The sequence below is a fragment of the Notothenia coriiceps genome, unplaced genomic scaffold (assembly GCF_000735185.1).
Source record: "Notothenia coriiceps isolate Sejong01 unplaced genomic scaffold, NC01 NC01_scaffold00023586, whole genome shotgun sequence".
NCBI lineage: Eukaryota > Metazoa > Chordata > Actinopteri > Perciformes > Nototheniidae > Notothenia > Notothenia coriiceps.
Window position 1 is genome coordinate 1 of NW_011356287.1, and position 18719 is coordinate 18719.

The 18719-nt window shown below is 42.2% G+C and overlaps 1 protein-coding gene across 1 annotated transcript; it reads left to right on the forward strand.

Moving 5' to 3' along the window:
- Positions 1 to 542: 542 nt before the first annotated feature.
- On the forward strand, positions 543 to 15619 carry mapk4 (mitogen-activated protein kinase 4). The gene is made up of 9 exons (XM_010781783.1): positions 543 to 778; positions 2197 to 3602; positions 4158 to 4333; positions 10264 to 10408; positions 11550 to 11632; positions 11817 to 11895; positions 12175 to 12394; positions 12602 to 12767; positions 12932 to 15619. Exons 2-9 carry the CDS (start codon positions 3236 to 3238, stop codon positions 13880 to 13882), a joined length of 2187 nt encoding a protein of 728 aa, XP_010780085.1. The 5' UTR covers positions 543 to 778; positions 2197 to 3235; the 3' UTR covers positions 13883 to 15619.
- Positions 15620 to 18719: the final 3100 nt, after the last annotated feature.

An 18719-nucleotide genomic window follows, 5' to 3' on the forward strand; every position in this document is an offset into this window, starting at 1 on the left:
TCTCAAAGAGTACACTCACTTGAACCTGAACACACAAATGCACGTGTGCAATATGTGGTGTAATGTGTTTTGGGGCCATAAAATTACAACAGGATTGTACGGTTATGAATGCATTATAAGTTAGTTATGATGTAATTCAAACAATATTGGATGATAGTCATTATTTTTAGAGTGTTTTGGACTGAGATAAATCATGGGTCAAAATTGACCCGCGAACACCATGAGCGGTAACAGCTTTTGAACACATAGCAATGGCTAGGGGAACCTCAATCTCAAACACCATGCGGGATTGCAGATGACTATAATGATCAAACAATAATAATTCAGCTAGAACAAGATGGAGGCTGGTTTGGCCTTTAATTTAAATTGATTGGAATATTTAGCTTTTGAGACCAATGAATTCAGCATCCAGACAGAAAGAGAGGGAGATACTCAGTCAGTCATGGTGCAGTGTGTCCACTCTCAGGTCTGCTACATGTTTGCTATCTGATCTGGGTGATCCCTCCTCTCCTCCCTCTCTCAACTCTCTCCCCTGACGGAGAGAGGACAGTCTCCCACAATAACCGGCTCTATAGCAGTTCCTGTGGTTTATCTTATCTCGGCGGATCTCCCCGGTACCGACCCGTACCGGCTGTCCCCCCCCCATATTATCTGAATCATAGGGACACAAAAGAGGGATCCGGTCGTGTTTCACTTTCTTTCCTCCGAGGGACCCGTATCTCTTACATGTTCCCCCGATCTTTGTTTCTGGACGGCAGGCTGCGGCTGCGTAAAAGCGGTGAGTACCGCTGGTTGCTGCCGTTATCTTTCTTTCTTCTTCCTCTTGTTATTGCACAGCGAACAGATAGGCTACATAGAGATGAAGATAGCGGGACGCTGGTTGAGGAGCTAAAAGGAGCTCGAGCCTGGTTGTCGTTGGTTTACTTTCATTTTCTTATTTTAAATAGAGCTTTATGTAGTTATTAGATGCACTTCAACCTCACTGTTTTTGTTCTGTCAGAGGGGCGTTACTGTGGGGACACACAAAGGCAGCCGCATGAAGTCAGTGTGCAGAGAGGATGCAGTGTTTTCCATCTGAACTGTAACTACATTAACGCCTGTTGTTGGGGAGTAAAACGAGGAAGATAACAATAAGGGACTAAAAAGCAGCTAAGCCAGAGTGATGTGTTAGTTACCCTCTCATCTGCCATCACCACATCATATTGTATATTGTGTAGAGTTTGGTTTCATTTTCTGCCTTAACCTGAGTTAAAATATTTTTTTAAGCCGTTGTTATATTTGAATTTTTTTTTACAATGGACTTCACAATTGCAATTAAATGCATTTTACTGCATTGCATCAACAAACTGCAAACTATCTGTATTTATGACATGTATTCTGGTTGCATAAGCTGAAGAAATTTGCAGAATAAAGGCACAGTGCCATCTCCAGTGGTTATGCATTATATATAAAGTTAGCCCAGCGCTGCGCCTCCCACCCAGCAACACTGTCAACGCTCCCTCTCTCCCAGCCTCTGTTCTCAGCTTACACACTGTCAGCCTCTGACTATCTGCCTGACTGAGGCTCACATGGACATGGAGTGTGTTTGTAAGTAAGTTGAAGGCTGTTAAAGAGAAGTTATTGAGTGCACATCCCCCCGTCTAGAAAGAAAAGCAAACATGCCCTCAGGCCTTTAACAGCAAAGATATGTGTTTTATAGTTTGTTTGAATTCTTGCATCCCTGGGATCCGGGGGTGTGAGAAAGCCAATCCTTTGTTTTCTACCACTATATGACCTTTCAAGTTGTGGGTATAGAACTCAGTTGTCGGCTAGTTTTATTCACGTCTAATCAGAAAGTTATGCTGTGTGATGCCATCAGAAAATGAAATGGCTTATCACTGAAAACAATGCTGCCATGGTAATCCACTTCATCTTGTCAGTGTCTCTCTGCTTGAAATGTCAACAGCATCACATAGCAGATATTAAAGCGTCACTGAATAGATGTTATTATCCTCTATAGGGCACGTTAGGTTGTAGATTAGGTTACTCTGCCATTTAGTGTTATGTAATGGCAACTCTCCTGCAACACAGACCCTGTTAACACACTGGCTCAGTTCCTCTGTTACTTTCATCTTTAGCTTTTCTTCTGTTGGCCTCTTTTCATCCTCAGCAACAGATTTGTTACGCGACTCAGCTAATAGCATTATCTCTCCACAGTGACCACGACCTGATGCTGAAACCCCTTACATTCATCAGAAGGCAACAGGAAGCAGATTACTGAGGGATTACACACATGCAACAGTACCACAGCTCTGGGATTTGACCACCCTCCAACTGTGGATCTCACATTGAATGAACTTACTGACTGACTGACTGACTGACTGACTGACTGACTGACTGTCTGACAGACTCTGGTATCATGGAACAAGAGGAGGAGCTGACAGAATTGATTTAACTCACCTAACCTCGCCTCCTTCCTCCTACCTCAGTATCGAAGACTGATCGATGAGGATTACTGGCTGTCCTCCTGCTGCTGTCCCATGATGCATCTACACATGTAAAAGCAGGATCAGCCACACAGAGGGCTGTTTCTATGGATACCCCTGCCCTGGGTAGTGTTAATAGGACTCACTGACATCCTTACTATCTGCGCAAGAACAAAATGCAGTGAGAGATTAGAAGTGCATCCTTGCAGCAGAGCACAGCGTCACATCACATCTTTGGAACAGATAAACATCTTCATCAAGTGTCATGAGGAAAAAGTACATTTTAGTTTTATTAAGCATAGGTTAAGCATAGGTTTTTAAAAAAAATGTGGAACATAGTGGATTCTCAGCTGCCACAGTAAAAATAATCTGCCCACACAGGACCAGCAGAGGAGGTGAAGATTATGCACAAATACACTTGGTAGGCCTGAAGGGAAAATTTTGTTTCTTTTAACCGGCTTGCAATTCTTGGTTCAGTTCCAAATTCTGGACCCACATCTGGAATAAGTAACCCTACTGGAACATATGGGTGCCCCTCAAACTGCTACTACCTTTTAGCAGACTAGATTTATTTACTTAATTTGGATATTTTCTACAAGATAACGGACATCTAGATGCACCAGCTACACAACTAAATATCAACTCGTCAGTTAATGTGCACAATATAAAGCAAAGCACCTTTAAATGTGATATTTGGGGATCCATCAAGCTATTTTAAAGTACATACAACCATCTATCATCTGTCCCTAACCACGGCAGACGAAGCTATCATGGCCAGACAAGAGACCCCCCTCTTCCTTCATGGTTTTGACCTGGGTGGTCACTTTGTTGACCTTCGACCTCTCGGCACAGGTGTAACAGGCCTGGTCCTCTCAGCTGTTGATGAGCGCACCGGCCAGCGCGTGGCAATCAAAAAGTTGGTGATGCGCGATGCTGTGACGGTGAAGCATGCTCTGCGGGAGGTCAAAATCGCCCGCCGGCTGCTCCATGAAAACGTGGTGAGTGTTCACGAGGTTTTGGCGCCATATGGACGACCGCTGCCCAGAGACCCGACCAAGCTGAGTGCCCTGTACATCGTGCAAGAGTGCATGGAGACAGATCTGGCTCGACTATTAGAACAAGGACCACTACCCACAGGTATGGGAAATAAAAAGGAAATGGAAAGATCAAAGTAAAAAAAAAAAAGACATTTTATTTTCCTAAACCCGTTTTCACAGTTTGTCGAAACAATACTGTTCTGTTTCTGCAGCACTGCTGGCTTTGTTTACACTGTGAATTATTGGATTAGTCGCTGTCCTTTTAGACACTCTTTTACTGAGACAGTGTTTTATCCACAAGTCACAGTACAATCCTGCCCAGAACATTTTCATTCGTTCTTTCAGCTTGTTTGTATCCTCTAAATAAACATGTTTTGTAACTATTTGAGTGATACCATTGCTTTTTGACTTTATGTGCCAAGACAGTGTTGCCCATAGGAAATGATTCCACAAAATGTGCCTTTTCGTTGAATATTCCCCTTATTCCTTTTGTGATTTAAATTATTTTAATTGTAGAGAAGCTATCCATACAAGTTGTACACAATAACACATAATGAAGCATATTCACTAGAAGTAAGCATCGTTATGGAAATTAAAGACTGAAAAGAGAAGTGGTGGGTTGTTTCCTGATATCTGAGCCTTTTCCCTTAAACAGGTCATGCTACTCTGCTGTTCTACCAGCTGCTGAGGGGACTGAAGTTCATTCACTCAGCTAACGTCCTGCACAGAGACCTGAAGCCTGCCAACATCTTCCTCAACACAGACCAACTGCTGCTCAAGATTGGAGACTTCGGACTGGCCAGGATAGTCGACCCGCATTATTCTCATAAGGTAAGAGAAGAATAAACCCTACCACACACACACACACACCCACACATAGGCCAACAAGGGACATTTACACTCACTTTTTTAATGAAAAATCTGTGACTGATGATCAAAGATGTAATATTCACTGGAAGTTTCTCAAATCAGCAACACTTGTACAAATATTTCCAGCTTTTAGCTTATTACTCTTTGGATCTATGTAGGACATGTAGATGTGGCAAATGTGCCAAGTGTTCTTTTGAGGAGAGCCAATAAATGCCTTTGATCATTACTCTCTTAATCCTCCTGATCTCTCAACAAGTTTCGATCATTTTTATAAAGCCATAATCTTCAGAAGACAAGCCAGGATACAGGTTATGATCTCTGTCCACCTAATATTGGCTGTGTTTTTTGTCTCTGTGCTTTTTAATACTACAAAAATTAATCAGACTGTTCATATTCAAGCCAGCAAAGTTGATCAAATAAGGGGGATTTTCAATCTTCTCATTGCAGTCTGACATAGTGTGGGCTGCTCTGCTGATGATGGATGAATCCGGGGAGAATATTTGAATATTAACGCATTATCGCTGCTCACTCTCAATGAAGGAAGAGAAAGTGTGATAGTCAGACAGCCGTGCACAAGCCCTTGCACTAGTGTGGCAAAGGATACTCTATAAACTGGGATTTTCCTCCCGTAGAATATCAGCAGGTTGATTGAAAAACAGAATAATTGTTGTCTGTCTGGTGTGTGCGTTATCTTAGGTGACATCTTATACTTTATTGGTCAGATGCTGACAAAGATCAACACTGGCTGGCTGAATCCAAACAGAATACACTATTTCAAACTTGACATTTAAAAATGTGTAAGCGCTACAGGATTCTACATATTGCTATAGCAGCACTGCCAAGCTGTCTCCTTTTTCCTACATCTTTTATTACCATACCTGTTACTATTAACATTGTCTTCCCCAAACCTGGTATCAAGTGTTGTGCAAATCAAACCCTGTGATTAGCCTGTCCACTGTAGATAAAGGCTTCTGAGAGATGGATGTGACAATTTACCGCCCCATTGTGCTGCTTTATTATGCACGAAGGTCCCATAGCAATACTGTAACACTAGCATGGCAGGACTGTGTGTGTGTGTGTGTGTGTGTGTGTGTGTGTGTGTGTGTGTGTGTGTGTGTGTGTGTGTGTGTGTGTGTGTGTGTGTGTGTGTGTGTGTGTGTTCTTCGGGTCTGTGCATGTGGAGAGGGAGAGGAGCTCTTGTGAAAAGCGATCTTTGTCAGCTCAGAGCACGGGACTGGGGATCAGCTGGGTGCAGACACAGGGGGTTTAGATGGAGGGGAGGAGGAGGAGGAGGGGGGAGGAAGAGAACAGATGAGGAGCAAGGATGAGAAATGATAAGTCATGGAAGGGTGAAAGGAGGGGAGGTGAAAAGAACAATGCAGTAAGGGCAGAAAAACAAGAAGGGTGAGAGAAAGTGCAAATAGGAATGATAGGGAAAATCGGTACAAATCAGATATCAAAGAGAGAAAAAGTAAGAGCGATGAAGATGGTTTGGGTCTTGCATGACAGCAGAAACTCTCACTCTGTTCCCCTTTCTGTGTTTAGGTGCCTATAGCTCTCACACTGTGTAGCTACAGAAAATACTCAGCCTGTCAGAGAACACTGTGTTCAAACTACTGCACTGTAGATGAATGGATGGATGGATATATAGATAGATTGATAGATGAATGGATAAATGAACAAATGAATGCATAAATGGACTATTCAACACCAAGTACTTTGAGCTCTTACAGATATATTATGTATTTTGTGCCCTTGTCGGGTGCTGCAATATGAGCCTCTTCCTTTGCAGACGTTGCCTCAAAGCTTTGATTATGGGGATGCATTATTAAACAATGAGAGTGCTGGCTGCACATTACACTCTAATTTTAAACTGCTGACGTGGCTTTGATTGTTCTGAGTTGGATATGAAGAGTTTGCTCCAGCTGATGTGTCTGTCACCAGAGTTATGTGTGTGTATGTGCCTGTGTGTATGGCAATGTGTGTGTGAGATGAGGCTGGGTTATTTGTGATGCAGTGTTCACACCAAAGCAGATGCCTGTAGTGAATGTGCTAGCCTCCTCTCTGTTATTTAATAATGCAGAACCAAATCACTGATTTTTAAAACATTTTTGTGGGAATAGACGTGTTCAGTATTTACTCCAACTGTGATGTGAAAACGACAGATAATTTTCACTTTCATGTTTGGCCATAAAACATAGCTGGTGGCTCAGATTGTATGGTTTATAATAATTGCTCCAAAGAAATCACTCCTACCTTTTATCAGTAACATGGTCTGTGTGTAATAACATATGTTTTGTCAGCACACTTTGACTCTACAGTGCTTCAAATCGCTCTAAATGCGGTCCTCTGACAACACAGACAAACATTTATTCAGGCAAAAAGAGATAACAGAAATGTTGAAATAAGAGAGAAGGGAAACAGAGGCAGAGAAAAGATAATTGGTGATGTTGTTTACCGTCAACACAAGTAGCACCTTGAAGTGTTTATGGCACCTGCTGAGGCGGCCATGGATCTGCCTAGAAATTATTCATGACCTGGAGAAAGGAGAAAGACGGAGAGGAAAGGTGAAAAGAGGAAAGTGTTGGAAAAGAAAGAGAAATAAATGGATGAGAGATAAAGAAGTGAGGCAGAGGGGAGTAGGAGTACGACAGGTCCAAATGAGTAGAGTGGAACTGACAAGAACTGAGCAAGGGATGGAACAGGTGATAAAGGAGGAGAAGAAAGGATGTGGGCGAAAAGAGAGAGATGGGGTGAAGTGTGAAGAAAAAAAGAAGTGACAGTCAAAGCTGATGATGCTGACGTAGAGAAACAATGAGTTGAGATTAAGGGAATGGATGGAGAGGCAAGTGGGAGGTGGTGACAAGAGGGGAGAAGGATGAGAGAAAAGGGAAGGGGTAGAGAAGTCCAACAAACATTTAATAATGGGGAATAGCTGTGTGCTAAACCCAGTCTTAATATAGTTACATAATGAAAGGTGAGGGCACATCTGTGCATAATTCTTTGAAACTGAGACCTACATTTGCTTATTTTTCCGATCAGATGAATTATCATCAAATACAAATTACATTCTACAAAATGTTGTACTTTTGACACATTCCTTGAAAGACACTGTCCATCAAATCACAACTAGGATAGAGAAAGTCATCAAAACCGAGGGACAGACAGATAGAAGGCAAGGTGTGTGCATCATTGAACACTCAGCATCAGTTTCTGCTCTGTCATCTCCTGGCAGCAATGAGGGAGAGCCTGGGGGGGAGGGGGAGGAAGTGCGAAAGGTGAAGTGAGGGCAGAAGACAGGGAATAGAGAGCATAAAGATAAGGCTACACATGATACAGGGGCAAAGAGGATTGAAATGAGAGGAGAGGAGAGGCCACACAGGAGGAGCAAAGAGAAAACAGAAAGGCTGAAGAGCGAAGTAAAACTGAACTTCAATTCATGACTCCTTTTTCACAGGAACTCAATAATGCTGTTTAATTCCAACTCATTCAAGATATGGTTTAGAAGTATATGAGAAATGTTACTCTGGTGGCCTGAAAAAACGTAATTTAAGAAAAGTGGTGATGGGAGACCAGAAGTGCAGCGAGGACAAAGAATGGAGGGAGAAAAAGACAGAAGACAAATTGTGGGGCCGCCTTTTTTAAACACAAACATTTTGCTTTCTTTGGGGTTAAGAGTGATACAAATAGTATGTCAGCAAGAAGGAAGTTACCTTGATATGTCCACAGACACTCTAGCCAGCATGAAACTAGCTAGCAGCCTCCAGAAATATACAAATGTGTACGGCCCGTCCACACTATAGCTTCAAAAAAAGCTTGGAGCTGGGCGTGTCTGAAGCTTGGGGATTTTATTCGAGCACCGCAACCAACAACCAATCACATGAATGTCCCGCCCCCGGCATACAAAGCAAAAAAAACCGGGGATTTTATGCGAGCAATATATATATATATATATATACATATATATAAACTCCCCAAACAGGGGAAATCCTACCAGTTTCACCCACTGTCTCTGCCACCTCCCTCCATGCCTGGTTCCTCCGGTTTGTATCCCGGTAAATAGTTCTGGNGTGATTTGCTACCGTAATTTCTCGTTTGGAATATGAGGAAATGAACTGCGGTCTGGCTCTCCCAGTTTGCACGCGGTTTGATTGGCTAGCGCTTGAACTGTCAGATTTGCATAAACGGGATTTGATTGGCTGACGCTGGCTACTCCGGCGTCTCCGGCTTCAGAAGTTGAACATTGTTCAACTTTTGCAGCCTGAAACGCCAGGAAAGCTCCGCTCTGCGACCCACAATTCAGTTCGGCGAAAAGCGAGGCAACGTGACGTCACCCCATTCAAAGTGAATGGGCAGACGCGTTGGAAACCGTTTTTGAAGCTGTCGAAGCTGTAGTGTGGACGGGCCGAAGAATGTGTAAGCCTAAATCTTAGGATTGTTGTGCAGTCTATAGTCTTCACACTGTATCAGTTTAACAGCTCAGAGCAGTGAAAATTGTCTGAAGAGAGATTCATGGCCAGGAACATAATGGAAGACTTCCATTATTTCACCCAACTCATTAGACCATTCTTCTGCTGGCGTTTCATTGTTGTTTTCTGTCAAATTCAATACTGTAGTTTAAAACCACGGTACCTGCTCACCATCTGTGAGCTATTTTTAGAATGCGCACGCTACGTTCGTTGTCGCGTTCGTCCTTCTCCCGTGACGATAACGGCTTGCGGTTAAAAAATAATAATAAACGAATTTGAAACTGGGGGGACACACAAACGGGTAAACATTAGAGCTGTTGTTCTCCTTTCCTCCGCTCTTGTCTCTGATTGTGAGTGTGTGCATTCGCGCGTGTGTGTGTGTGTGTGTGTGTGGGGGGGGGGGTAGCGGAGCCCCGCCCTTCAGAAACAGAGCGGAGGGAGAATGTGAATACGCAAGGCAGTGGACACTGAAACATGCACATTGGATAAATAACATAGGCGTTTAGTTTATTTAATAAAAGAGCACATGTTCAATGTGGAACGTGACCGTAGATAGATTACTTCAGTTGCAATTTGGTGCTACATATATATATTTTTTAAATAATAAAAAAAAAAAAAAAACACCTTGAATTTCATGCAGGGCGCGGGGCTCCGTTGGCAGGGCGCAGCGCCCCGCCAAGACAATGGTAGGGGAAACACTGGAAGTATCATGTATTAAGTGCAGGGATTTTGAGATTTGGTAAGGTCAGAGAGTGGAGCTATTACAGAGATTGAGAGAGGTGAAGTGATTTATAGGAGGCCACGAGAGCATTAATGATAGCAACAGGCACATTCTCATTACTCTGCAGATAAATCTGGTTTGTATGTGAATACATGTGGCTGCTGCTCATCTCCATGCACATCATTATCAGTATTATTCACAAGGTGAACATTCACAAAAGAAAAAGCAGACAGGCACCTTGTTGAAGCAGATGTAATGAGAGGACATGTGTTGTTGAAAAAGTAGAGCATCAAAGGCTCAGTGAAACGCCATAAATGAAGGTAGAGATAAGGCGAATGTTTTCTACAGAGAGTATCGAGAAGCCTGTTCATGTAGCTGACATAAAAACCCAAGCTTTGTGGGTGTAACTCAAAATATGAGCTTACATTTCCTTTTTTTGTGGCTGAACGTACTGACTTAATGAGGCTCGCGCTCAAACAAAAACACGACCAACTAGATTGTAATCATCCTTTTTAAATATTAGACACGTGCATGCAGACTAACAAGCACACACTAAATATTAAGAACATCTCACAAGCTAATTCTCTGCATGTGCATCACTAATGTTCTTTACCTACAGTATATAATTAGTTTCACTTACCTCTACCTCTCCCTATTTTCCCTGTATTTGTTCTTACTCACACCCTCAACTCCTTCTCCAGGGCTATCTGTCTGAGGGTCTGGTAACCAAGTGGTATTGTTCCCCCCGTCTGCTCCTGTCCCCTAACAACTATACCAAGGCCATCGACATGTGGGCCACTGGCTGCATACTGGCAGAGATGCTCACAGGACGCATGCTGTTTGCAGGTACCTCTACTGTTTGTCATGCTGTGTCCTTTAACACACTCATGACCTTGATGTACTGCAGGAACATTTTGATTATGCACATCATTTTGTTGATTGCATGGAGAAATACAAAGATATTTTTAGTATTGAGCAGAAACATGGGAGTCTCAAACACCTCTATTTAACATACTAAACACCAAACAAAATAAGATTGAAGACTTAAACAAGACTTCTCAAGTTAATATAGTGATAAAATCCGGTAAATCAGTTGTATTCAAACACACCTCTGTGTCCTTTGCCATTTAAAGTTGTTACTAGTAGAAATGTAAGAATAAAAAGACAAAGTAGCATCTAGTGAGGGCTATGGAGAGTTTTCCTGTACATAGTGTCCTCCACCAAAGATACATTATTCTTTTTCTGCAGGCTCCTTCTTTGCCTGACCAGAATAACAATGATGATAGAAACATTCTCTCTGTCTAAAGCAGATGTAGTTCCTCCTGACAGGCTGATTTGACCTCCAGCAGCCCTCTACACCACAGGAGAGATGGTGCCATAAACTCAATAGCGTCATCTGTTCCCTGGTGTTCTTCTTTGTTAGAATTTCACACATGGACTGTGAGAGATGTTTGCCATACTTAAGCAGCAGTTTTTAAATGTCACATGTTTTTTGTTTACGACAGGGAAAGCAATGCACTTTCATCCCAATACAATACAACTGCTTGCTTGTTACTCAGAGTGGTGAGTGTGTTTATATAGCACCACCTACTGGCACCCATTAGATTGATTGAAACATTTAAAGGGCAAATCCCCCCTGCATGACACGGGTGGGGAGAACTACAGCTCTGCCATTACCTGCAAAGTTTGAGCATGTTGCATGTCTGGCTACACCACATTCAGGGACAAAAGTTGAGCTTTACAGAATCTGATTTCTTCTGTCTGAATATTTGGCTCTTAGAGTGGTGATTTCTGTTCATAGATTTTAAGTAAAATCAAATTAAAGAGACTGCTGCATATTCCATTCTATCTTCAGATTTCTTATTGAACACCCTTACCTTGTCATTTATTTCACTCGACTTTAATTGGTCACATTTTCTTCTGCTTATGTAACCAATGCTCGTCTTTTCTCTGCTTGTCTCTGATTGGTTGATTCCCTCTCTCCCAGGCGCTCATGAGCTGGAGCAGATGCAGCTGATCCTCGACACAGTGCCGGTGCTGAGAGAGGAGGACAGGCAGGACTTGCTACAGGTGACGCCTCAGTGGCTGCTGCTAATCATATGTCTGCAAACTGATTTTATTAATACGGTCATCTATGTCATGTTTCTCTCTAAGGCCCTGCCTTTGAAAATGAAATGAAAAGAAATGTGCAAAAAGATATAACCACAACAGAGTTATGCACATATTTTAACCCCCCCGTCATCCTTTTTCCCAGGTGATACCTTCCTATGTCAGCCATGGATGGAAAGTGAAGAAACCCTTTTCTGAATTGCTGCCTGAAGTGGATGCTCAAGGTGAGGGGTGGAGTAGTGCTAAGAAGAGGAAGGTTAAGCAATACTAAAATACAGCAGGGACGAACAAGAGAAATTTAATATGTAAATAAAGATAAAGCAAACATTAACTTTTCTAAACTGTGAGGGTGTTGAGGCGATGGAGTAACCTGTAGAGTTTTGAATGTCTAACCTACATAAATTAGCCCTGAGAGAGGAATATGAATAAAAGTTAAGAAGAACATATATTTTATTTCTATTAATCCTCTTCCCTTCACTGATCCCTTTCTTTTCTCTTCACAGCTGTGGACTTCCTTCAGCGTATCTTGACCTTTAACCCCATGGATCGGCTCACAGCTGAGGCAGCGCTGTCACACCCTTTCCTCCAGCAGTACTCCTGTCCTGAGGATGAACCCACCTCCTCGCATCCCTTCCGCATCGAGGACGAACTAGAGGACAGCCTTGTCACCGAGCAGAGCCTCAGCAACAGCAACAGTCAGGCCTCCAGCATCCACTGGGAAAAGTGTGTGCATTTATATTTCTTACACTAGTATTTTATATAGAATACAGAAATAGATAAAGATAAAAATGTAGAGCCAACATGCCAATAATAGTATAAAACAGAAAAGTCTTGCAAAGCACAAGAAACTACTTAAGATTCCTAATGTAAAAAGGACCGAATATGTACTTACCAGCAACGTTTTTACAAGTCATTTCTGCTCCCCTGCAGGTATGAGAGCAGTTTATCAACAGATGTGTCCTGGCAGCTGTCGGGCGGGAGGTGTCGCTGCATGCCCCCTGCCCACATGACCTCTGACCTAGGAGACACTACAGAGGATGAGGAGGTGCAGAGAGACCCCCGGGCCAGTTCCACGGCACTGATAGAGGAGGCACAGGTTGGATATGCTTTCATTTTTCCCATATACTGACTGATTTATACAACCATTTATTAATGACACAATGAAAAGAGTGTGTAGTTAAGAGTAGTATTAATGAAAGCAGTTCAACACACAATTCACCTTCTCCCTCCCCCCTACTACTCACCATCTGTGCTCTAAAGGTGGATCCACGCAAGTATTCCCACAGCAGCTCAGCTGAACGCTTCCTGGAAAACTCTCCCTCCTCCCTGGAGCGGGCCTGTGGTCTGGGGTATGGGGAACTGGACTGTGGTCGTTCCTGTGACTACAAAGTGGGCTCTCCTTCTTATCTGGATAAAATTGCCTGGAAGGAGGGCAAGCCTCAACACTACTCAGAGCCTAAGCTGATCCTGGATCTGTCTCATTGGAAGCGTAACACCAATAGCCTTCCTTTGCCTTCCGAGCCACTTGGTGGCAGCATGGAGGACCTGAGAGCGATGAACGAGGAGGAAGCTGTAGAGGAGGAAGAAGAGGAGACCGGGGATTTATTCCAAGAGATCTCTCGCTGGGTGGAAAGCACCCAGTCTCATCTTCACTCACCCAGTCCTTCTGTGGAGCCATGTTCACCTTCGGGTTACATCTCATCTCCCCCTCTCCCTCTCACCCCGACTGACCTCCCGACTTCAGTTTTCCACTACAGGGAAGTTGTGCAGCAACCATCATCTGAATATGATGAAGATAGACTGAGCCCACTTCTTCCTGTCACGTCTTCCTCTAATTCCCTCCCCTCACTTCTCCCCTCATCTCCCACCTCTCCACTCCCCCCTCAGTCACCTCAAACACTATCTTCTCCCACCTCGACACTTTTTCCTTCCCTAGAATCTCAACCCCTTTCTTCTACTTCCTCCATTTCTCAGCCAGTAAATGATGACTCCTTAGAGTCACTACCTGTCAAGCAAAGAGAGCGGCTTTTCGACCTGGACGTGTTTATATCCCGAGCATTGAAACTGTGTCGGCAGAATAAGGAGAAAGCAGACGGGAAGAAAGGAAAAGAGGGAGGATGGAGGGAAGAAAGCAAACAGCCGAACATTAACCGAAAGGTGCCTAGGCTCCCAGAGCACAGGACTCCTCCACCCCGGACTCCAAACTCTTGATGTTGAATTTCAACTTCAGGTCCTCTTCAGTATAGCATCATAATGGCTAGCACTTCCAAATGCTCATAGTGTTTTCAATAGTACAGATGATCTGTGGTTAATAGTGCTACTTAAACATTAGACCTAAGTGTTAGCAGTCTTCTTGTTACTAAAGCGACGACAGGCCACATGCTGTGAATAAAACCCTCACTTAAAAAAGCAATTATGCAGCTTTGTTAAGTATACTCTCAGGCAATAAGTGGTTAAAAGGTATTTGGGTTGAAAATTAATAGCCATGCTTAGCATTTCAAATATCAAGTATTTGTTCAACACGGATATATTTTTGAAATAATCAGCCAATTAATGATTATAGTATTTGTGGTTTGCTGTCATTCTTAAAGATGGTCAAACCTTGACTTGATAGCAACTAATTCTGTTATAGAATTATCTGCAATTGACTAAACTAATAGTTTCCTGGGCTACTGCGTGCTGGATAACAGTTATCTAGAGGAGTCACCTTATTTGAAGTTTGCTTTAAATGTATGTTTCTACAAGATCCCTTGCTGTGTGGGAATCGGTCAGTTAATTTCCCAAAAGTCAGACAGTCTTCCAATGATGATGTACACCCAATAATGACTATGAAACGTAAAATACTGAATGTATTAACTAAAGAGTATCAGTCAAATGGATCTTTTGTTGCTGTTTTAATGCTCCCACAGTGACTTAATGAGCTCTGTCACTGCAGTGCTACATGCCTTGTAAACTTGTATAAAACTATTTAAATATTTAATTCTATATTATATTTCCCAAGACTGTTGTTTATGATGCTCATTTATCTTAAAATATTATTTTCTGAATTGTAGAGCACACCTTTCTGTTTATTTGGTGTGAATTGTATTTTGGTTAATGTGGAATGATCTATCGTAATCATTTATGCTCTAGTTCAATCGCAAAGTCTACCTGGTGCACCAAAGGTCATCCCACTTACTGAAAAGATGCTATCCTGTCTGTACTAGACAGTCAGATGTTACAATTTTGCTCACTTTAATATTAGCCCAAGACAGCTGTAATGCAAACAACAGTAACTTATATTTTGGAGAACGTAGATCCTTGAAAATCTAAATGATTTGTACTCAAATGCTGCCCTGTAACCATATCATTAGAAGAAAGAAAAACATTACCAAAACATATATTTTGAAATACTTTTCTATCCAATGTGGAAGACAGTAGCCTGTCAGAATGTTATTTAATAAAGGTAACCAAATCAGGTAAAAGATACAGTCAAGGGAAATTAATTAAGAGCTGTTGGCTTGTGCCTCGTTCTTTCTTAACTGCATACTGGGTATGGAAACAGCATTCAAATGATTCTGTTGAGCTTTTGCCAAAAAGGTATACAGTTAAATCCATCTTACCTAGATGAAATAGGCCTCTCCTTTCCTGGTTTCCCTGTTTGAAATGTAATGCTCTGCTGTGGATGTACCACATGTTAACAGCTTATGTATATGTATATGTATATGTACAACAAGAGTCTGTATATTGGGAACTCCAGAGGCACAATCCTGAGAAGCATAAAACAAACTGCCAGCAAAAACCTCTAATAATTTCAATTCACACCATCCACTTGGAAGAATTGGGAGGGATGAAACCCTCTTTAATGTTCACACATGTAGAGAACACGGAACACACAATGACATGTGTTCTCTGCTTTTAACCCATCCTAGTACCAGGAGTCTAGTACTAGGAGCAGTGGGCAGCTATTCTACAACCGGGGAGCAATGGGAGTGAGGGGGGAAGGGTGATGTCCGGTGCCTTGCTCAAGGGCACCACGGAAGGGCAGGAGGTGAACTGGGACCTCTCCAAGTAGAAGTCCACACTCCATATTTAGGCCTGGTCGGGGACTTGAACCGGCGACCCTACGGCTCACAGTCCAAGCCCCTACTGACTTAGCCACTGCCGGACTAAGCCACTGCCGGACTTTACTAATACTAGGCCTATAGATAAAGCAAAGCCAGGTAAATTATTTGATATTATCAATAGACATCAAGCACATCAGAGTCATTAGCACATTCAGAAATGCAGGTTTTCCTGAGCAACAACTGAAAGTCCACGACTGTTAATGTTGATTGTTATCAAAAAGGTACCTCTAAGGTATTAATAATACCGGTTTTCTGGAATGACTGAAAAAACGTTCCATGTTTGTGATCAGAGCCATTTTTCTATTTATAAAAATAGATACAAATTCTGCTGCAGTCAAACTAATTAAATGAGTTTAGTTTTTAACCTTTACAGTTGTTAAAATAACATTTTGTATTTAGGAGATCATTGCCCTTGCAAGTAAACTAAGCCAGCAATAACATCATTGACGAAAAACAAACACATACTGTAATTAGTTATTTCAAGTGTGTGGAAGAAATGTACAAAATGTGCCTCAGTACACCTTGATGCTTCCAGCTTGCTGAATGTAACTTATGTTCTCCCTTCTGCATGGCTTTCACAACTGTTCAAATAGTTAAGCTGTTTTAATGTGTCATTATTTTTAAAGATTTCTGTGCGCTTTTATTTCTTTTGTACACACGCTTCAAAGAAGCTTCTGCTTTTCATTTGAGAAAAGCTGTGAGGTTTTTTAATGCTCAATATTAATAGAAAATAACTCTCTTTTTGCAGTTTCTCTTTTTGGTGAATAATTAATAAAACAATATTTAAACTGTTATTTGACCTTACTTTTTTTTATGTTGTCGCTTATTGCCAATTCAAATAACTAATATTGATGGGATTAGTTATTTAAGGGCATTTTGTATATGAATTTGATTGACAGCCTCCATCCCTAAAATGATTGCATTGATGTACATGTAATTTGTGTCAGGCACAAAACTATACTAGAAGATTAGCCATGATGATTTTGATAAAGATCTTCTCTATGACACAGTTGGAGCAAGTGATGGCATATTCCTGCAAAAAAGAACAATTAATCAAATTACAACTAAGCCAACTGAAAAATATATAATGTATGGCATTTGGTGACCCGGGGGGTCTGGGAGCCTTGGGCTATTGCCAGTGGCGTTTTCTCCTGGAGGCCAAGGGAAGCCAGGCTTCCCCTGTTTTTTCGGATTGTAGTTATAATTTTAAGAAATAAATAAAAACACTTCGTTTAGTTTCGGAAATTCTTTGTTGTGTGTTGCTGCCGGCCCGTCTCTCCCCCATTCTCATTGAGTATTTTACAAAGAGTGAAACAGCGCCCCTCTAGATGTTATGGTGAAACAGTAGATTGCACTCTCTGTTGCGAGAGGAGGGTTATGGCTAGAAAGGATCCGTCTAGTGTAAATATGACGTCACGTTCTCGTTGTAACTCTCGTTGTAATCGGAGCGGCTCGGAAACACATCTACAGCAGTAACATCATGCAACATAGACATTAATGCAGCAGCAATATTAATAGAGAAACATCAGACATAATAGTAAAACACTGCACGGGAACATTTTATTGCACCAGGAGCTATCTTGGGACTTTTACTGCGACAACGTTGACTTGCCTGTGAATAAAAAATAAACCATAGTGTTGGTGATCTACAGTGTTGTCATTCTTCTTTGAACACCAGCAAGACCGCTAACACCCTATTTCAACAATCACACTCCCTGTAATTGACATAATTAATAGATAATTTAGCTTCTCATCATCATACTGTGGCCCACTGATGTTAACGATCGTAACTGAAAGGCTGCCTGTCAAACGTAAACATTCAGCCACGTGACTTGCAAACTATCGCGAGAGTTTTACACAAGACAGATCCTTTCTAGCCATAACCAGTACTCTGTCTCTATATCGGATTCCTGGCTCCTCCTCTCATTGGCTNTGAGTATTTTACAAAGAGTGAAACAGCGCCCCTCTAGATGTTATGGTGAAACAGTAGATTGCACTCTCTGTTGCGAGAGGAGGCCAGCCGAAATTTGCTTCCCTTGGTGAAAAAAAATGGAGGGATTGACCAATCAGATGAGGTCCACGTCATGCCCCTGCCAACCTGTGATTGGTCAGGGCCATGCCAAAGGGAAGCTGGAGGCGGCTGGCTTCCCTTGCCTCACAATCCAATCAAATCGCATCAATTTAGTGGTGCAGTGACGCGTCCCAAAAAGCGGAAGTAAGCTGCGCTCGGTTTCCCTCGACAAAATAGCAATGGGATTTCTCCATAGGATTTTGGAAAATAGCTCGAAAAAAGGTCAGTGGAAAACGAACCTGTTAGGTAAATGCACGTTTTGTTCAGTCGGATAATATCCACATGTCTACCCTACTTTTATAATTTTCGAATCATAAATCTAATCGATAGAAGATAGATAGCGTCACTGCACCACTCTCACCGCCGTTAGAAAGTAGCAAGCAACTGAAGCAAGTGCAATTATGGAGGGTGGAGATTTGGAGTATTTAATCAAAAATAATTGGACTAAACTTCCGCTGCAGCAGCAACAACAAATACAATCTGATGACAGGCCAATGCCCAAACTGGAGCTGTGTACAGCGAGGGACAAAGGAGCGAACCGGACGTAAAGCGGGTCTCCTGATTTAGTTTGTGAATGAATGCTTATTAGAGTTTCGGCTGGAGAGTGCGTGCGGACCTGTCGGTCAGATAACAGGCGTGTGTAAGTCCTGCATCTGTATGATACAAATGTGTGTAAAATGATACCGGGCGCTGTAATCACTCAACCGTTACGTTATTACATTGACCACCACACCCCACCCCCCCCCCCAAAAGAAAGGACGTATTATTGGCTTCCCATAATTTTTTCCCCACGCCACGCTACTGGCCTATTGCCCAATACCAGGTTGGTAATCCACCCCAACAATGTAATGTAGCCAAGTGGTAACAGGCC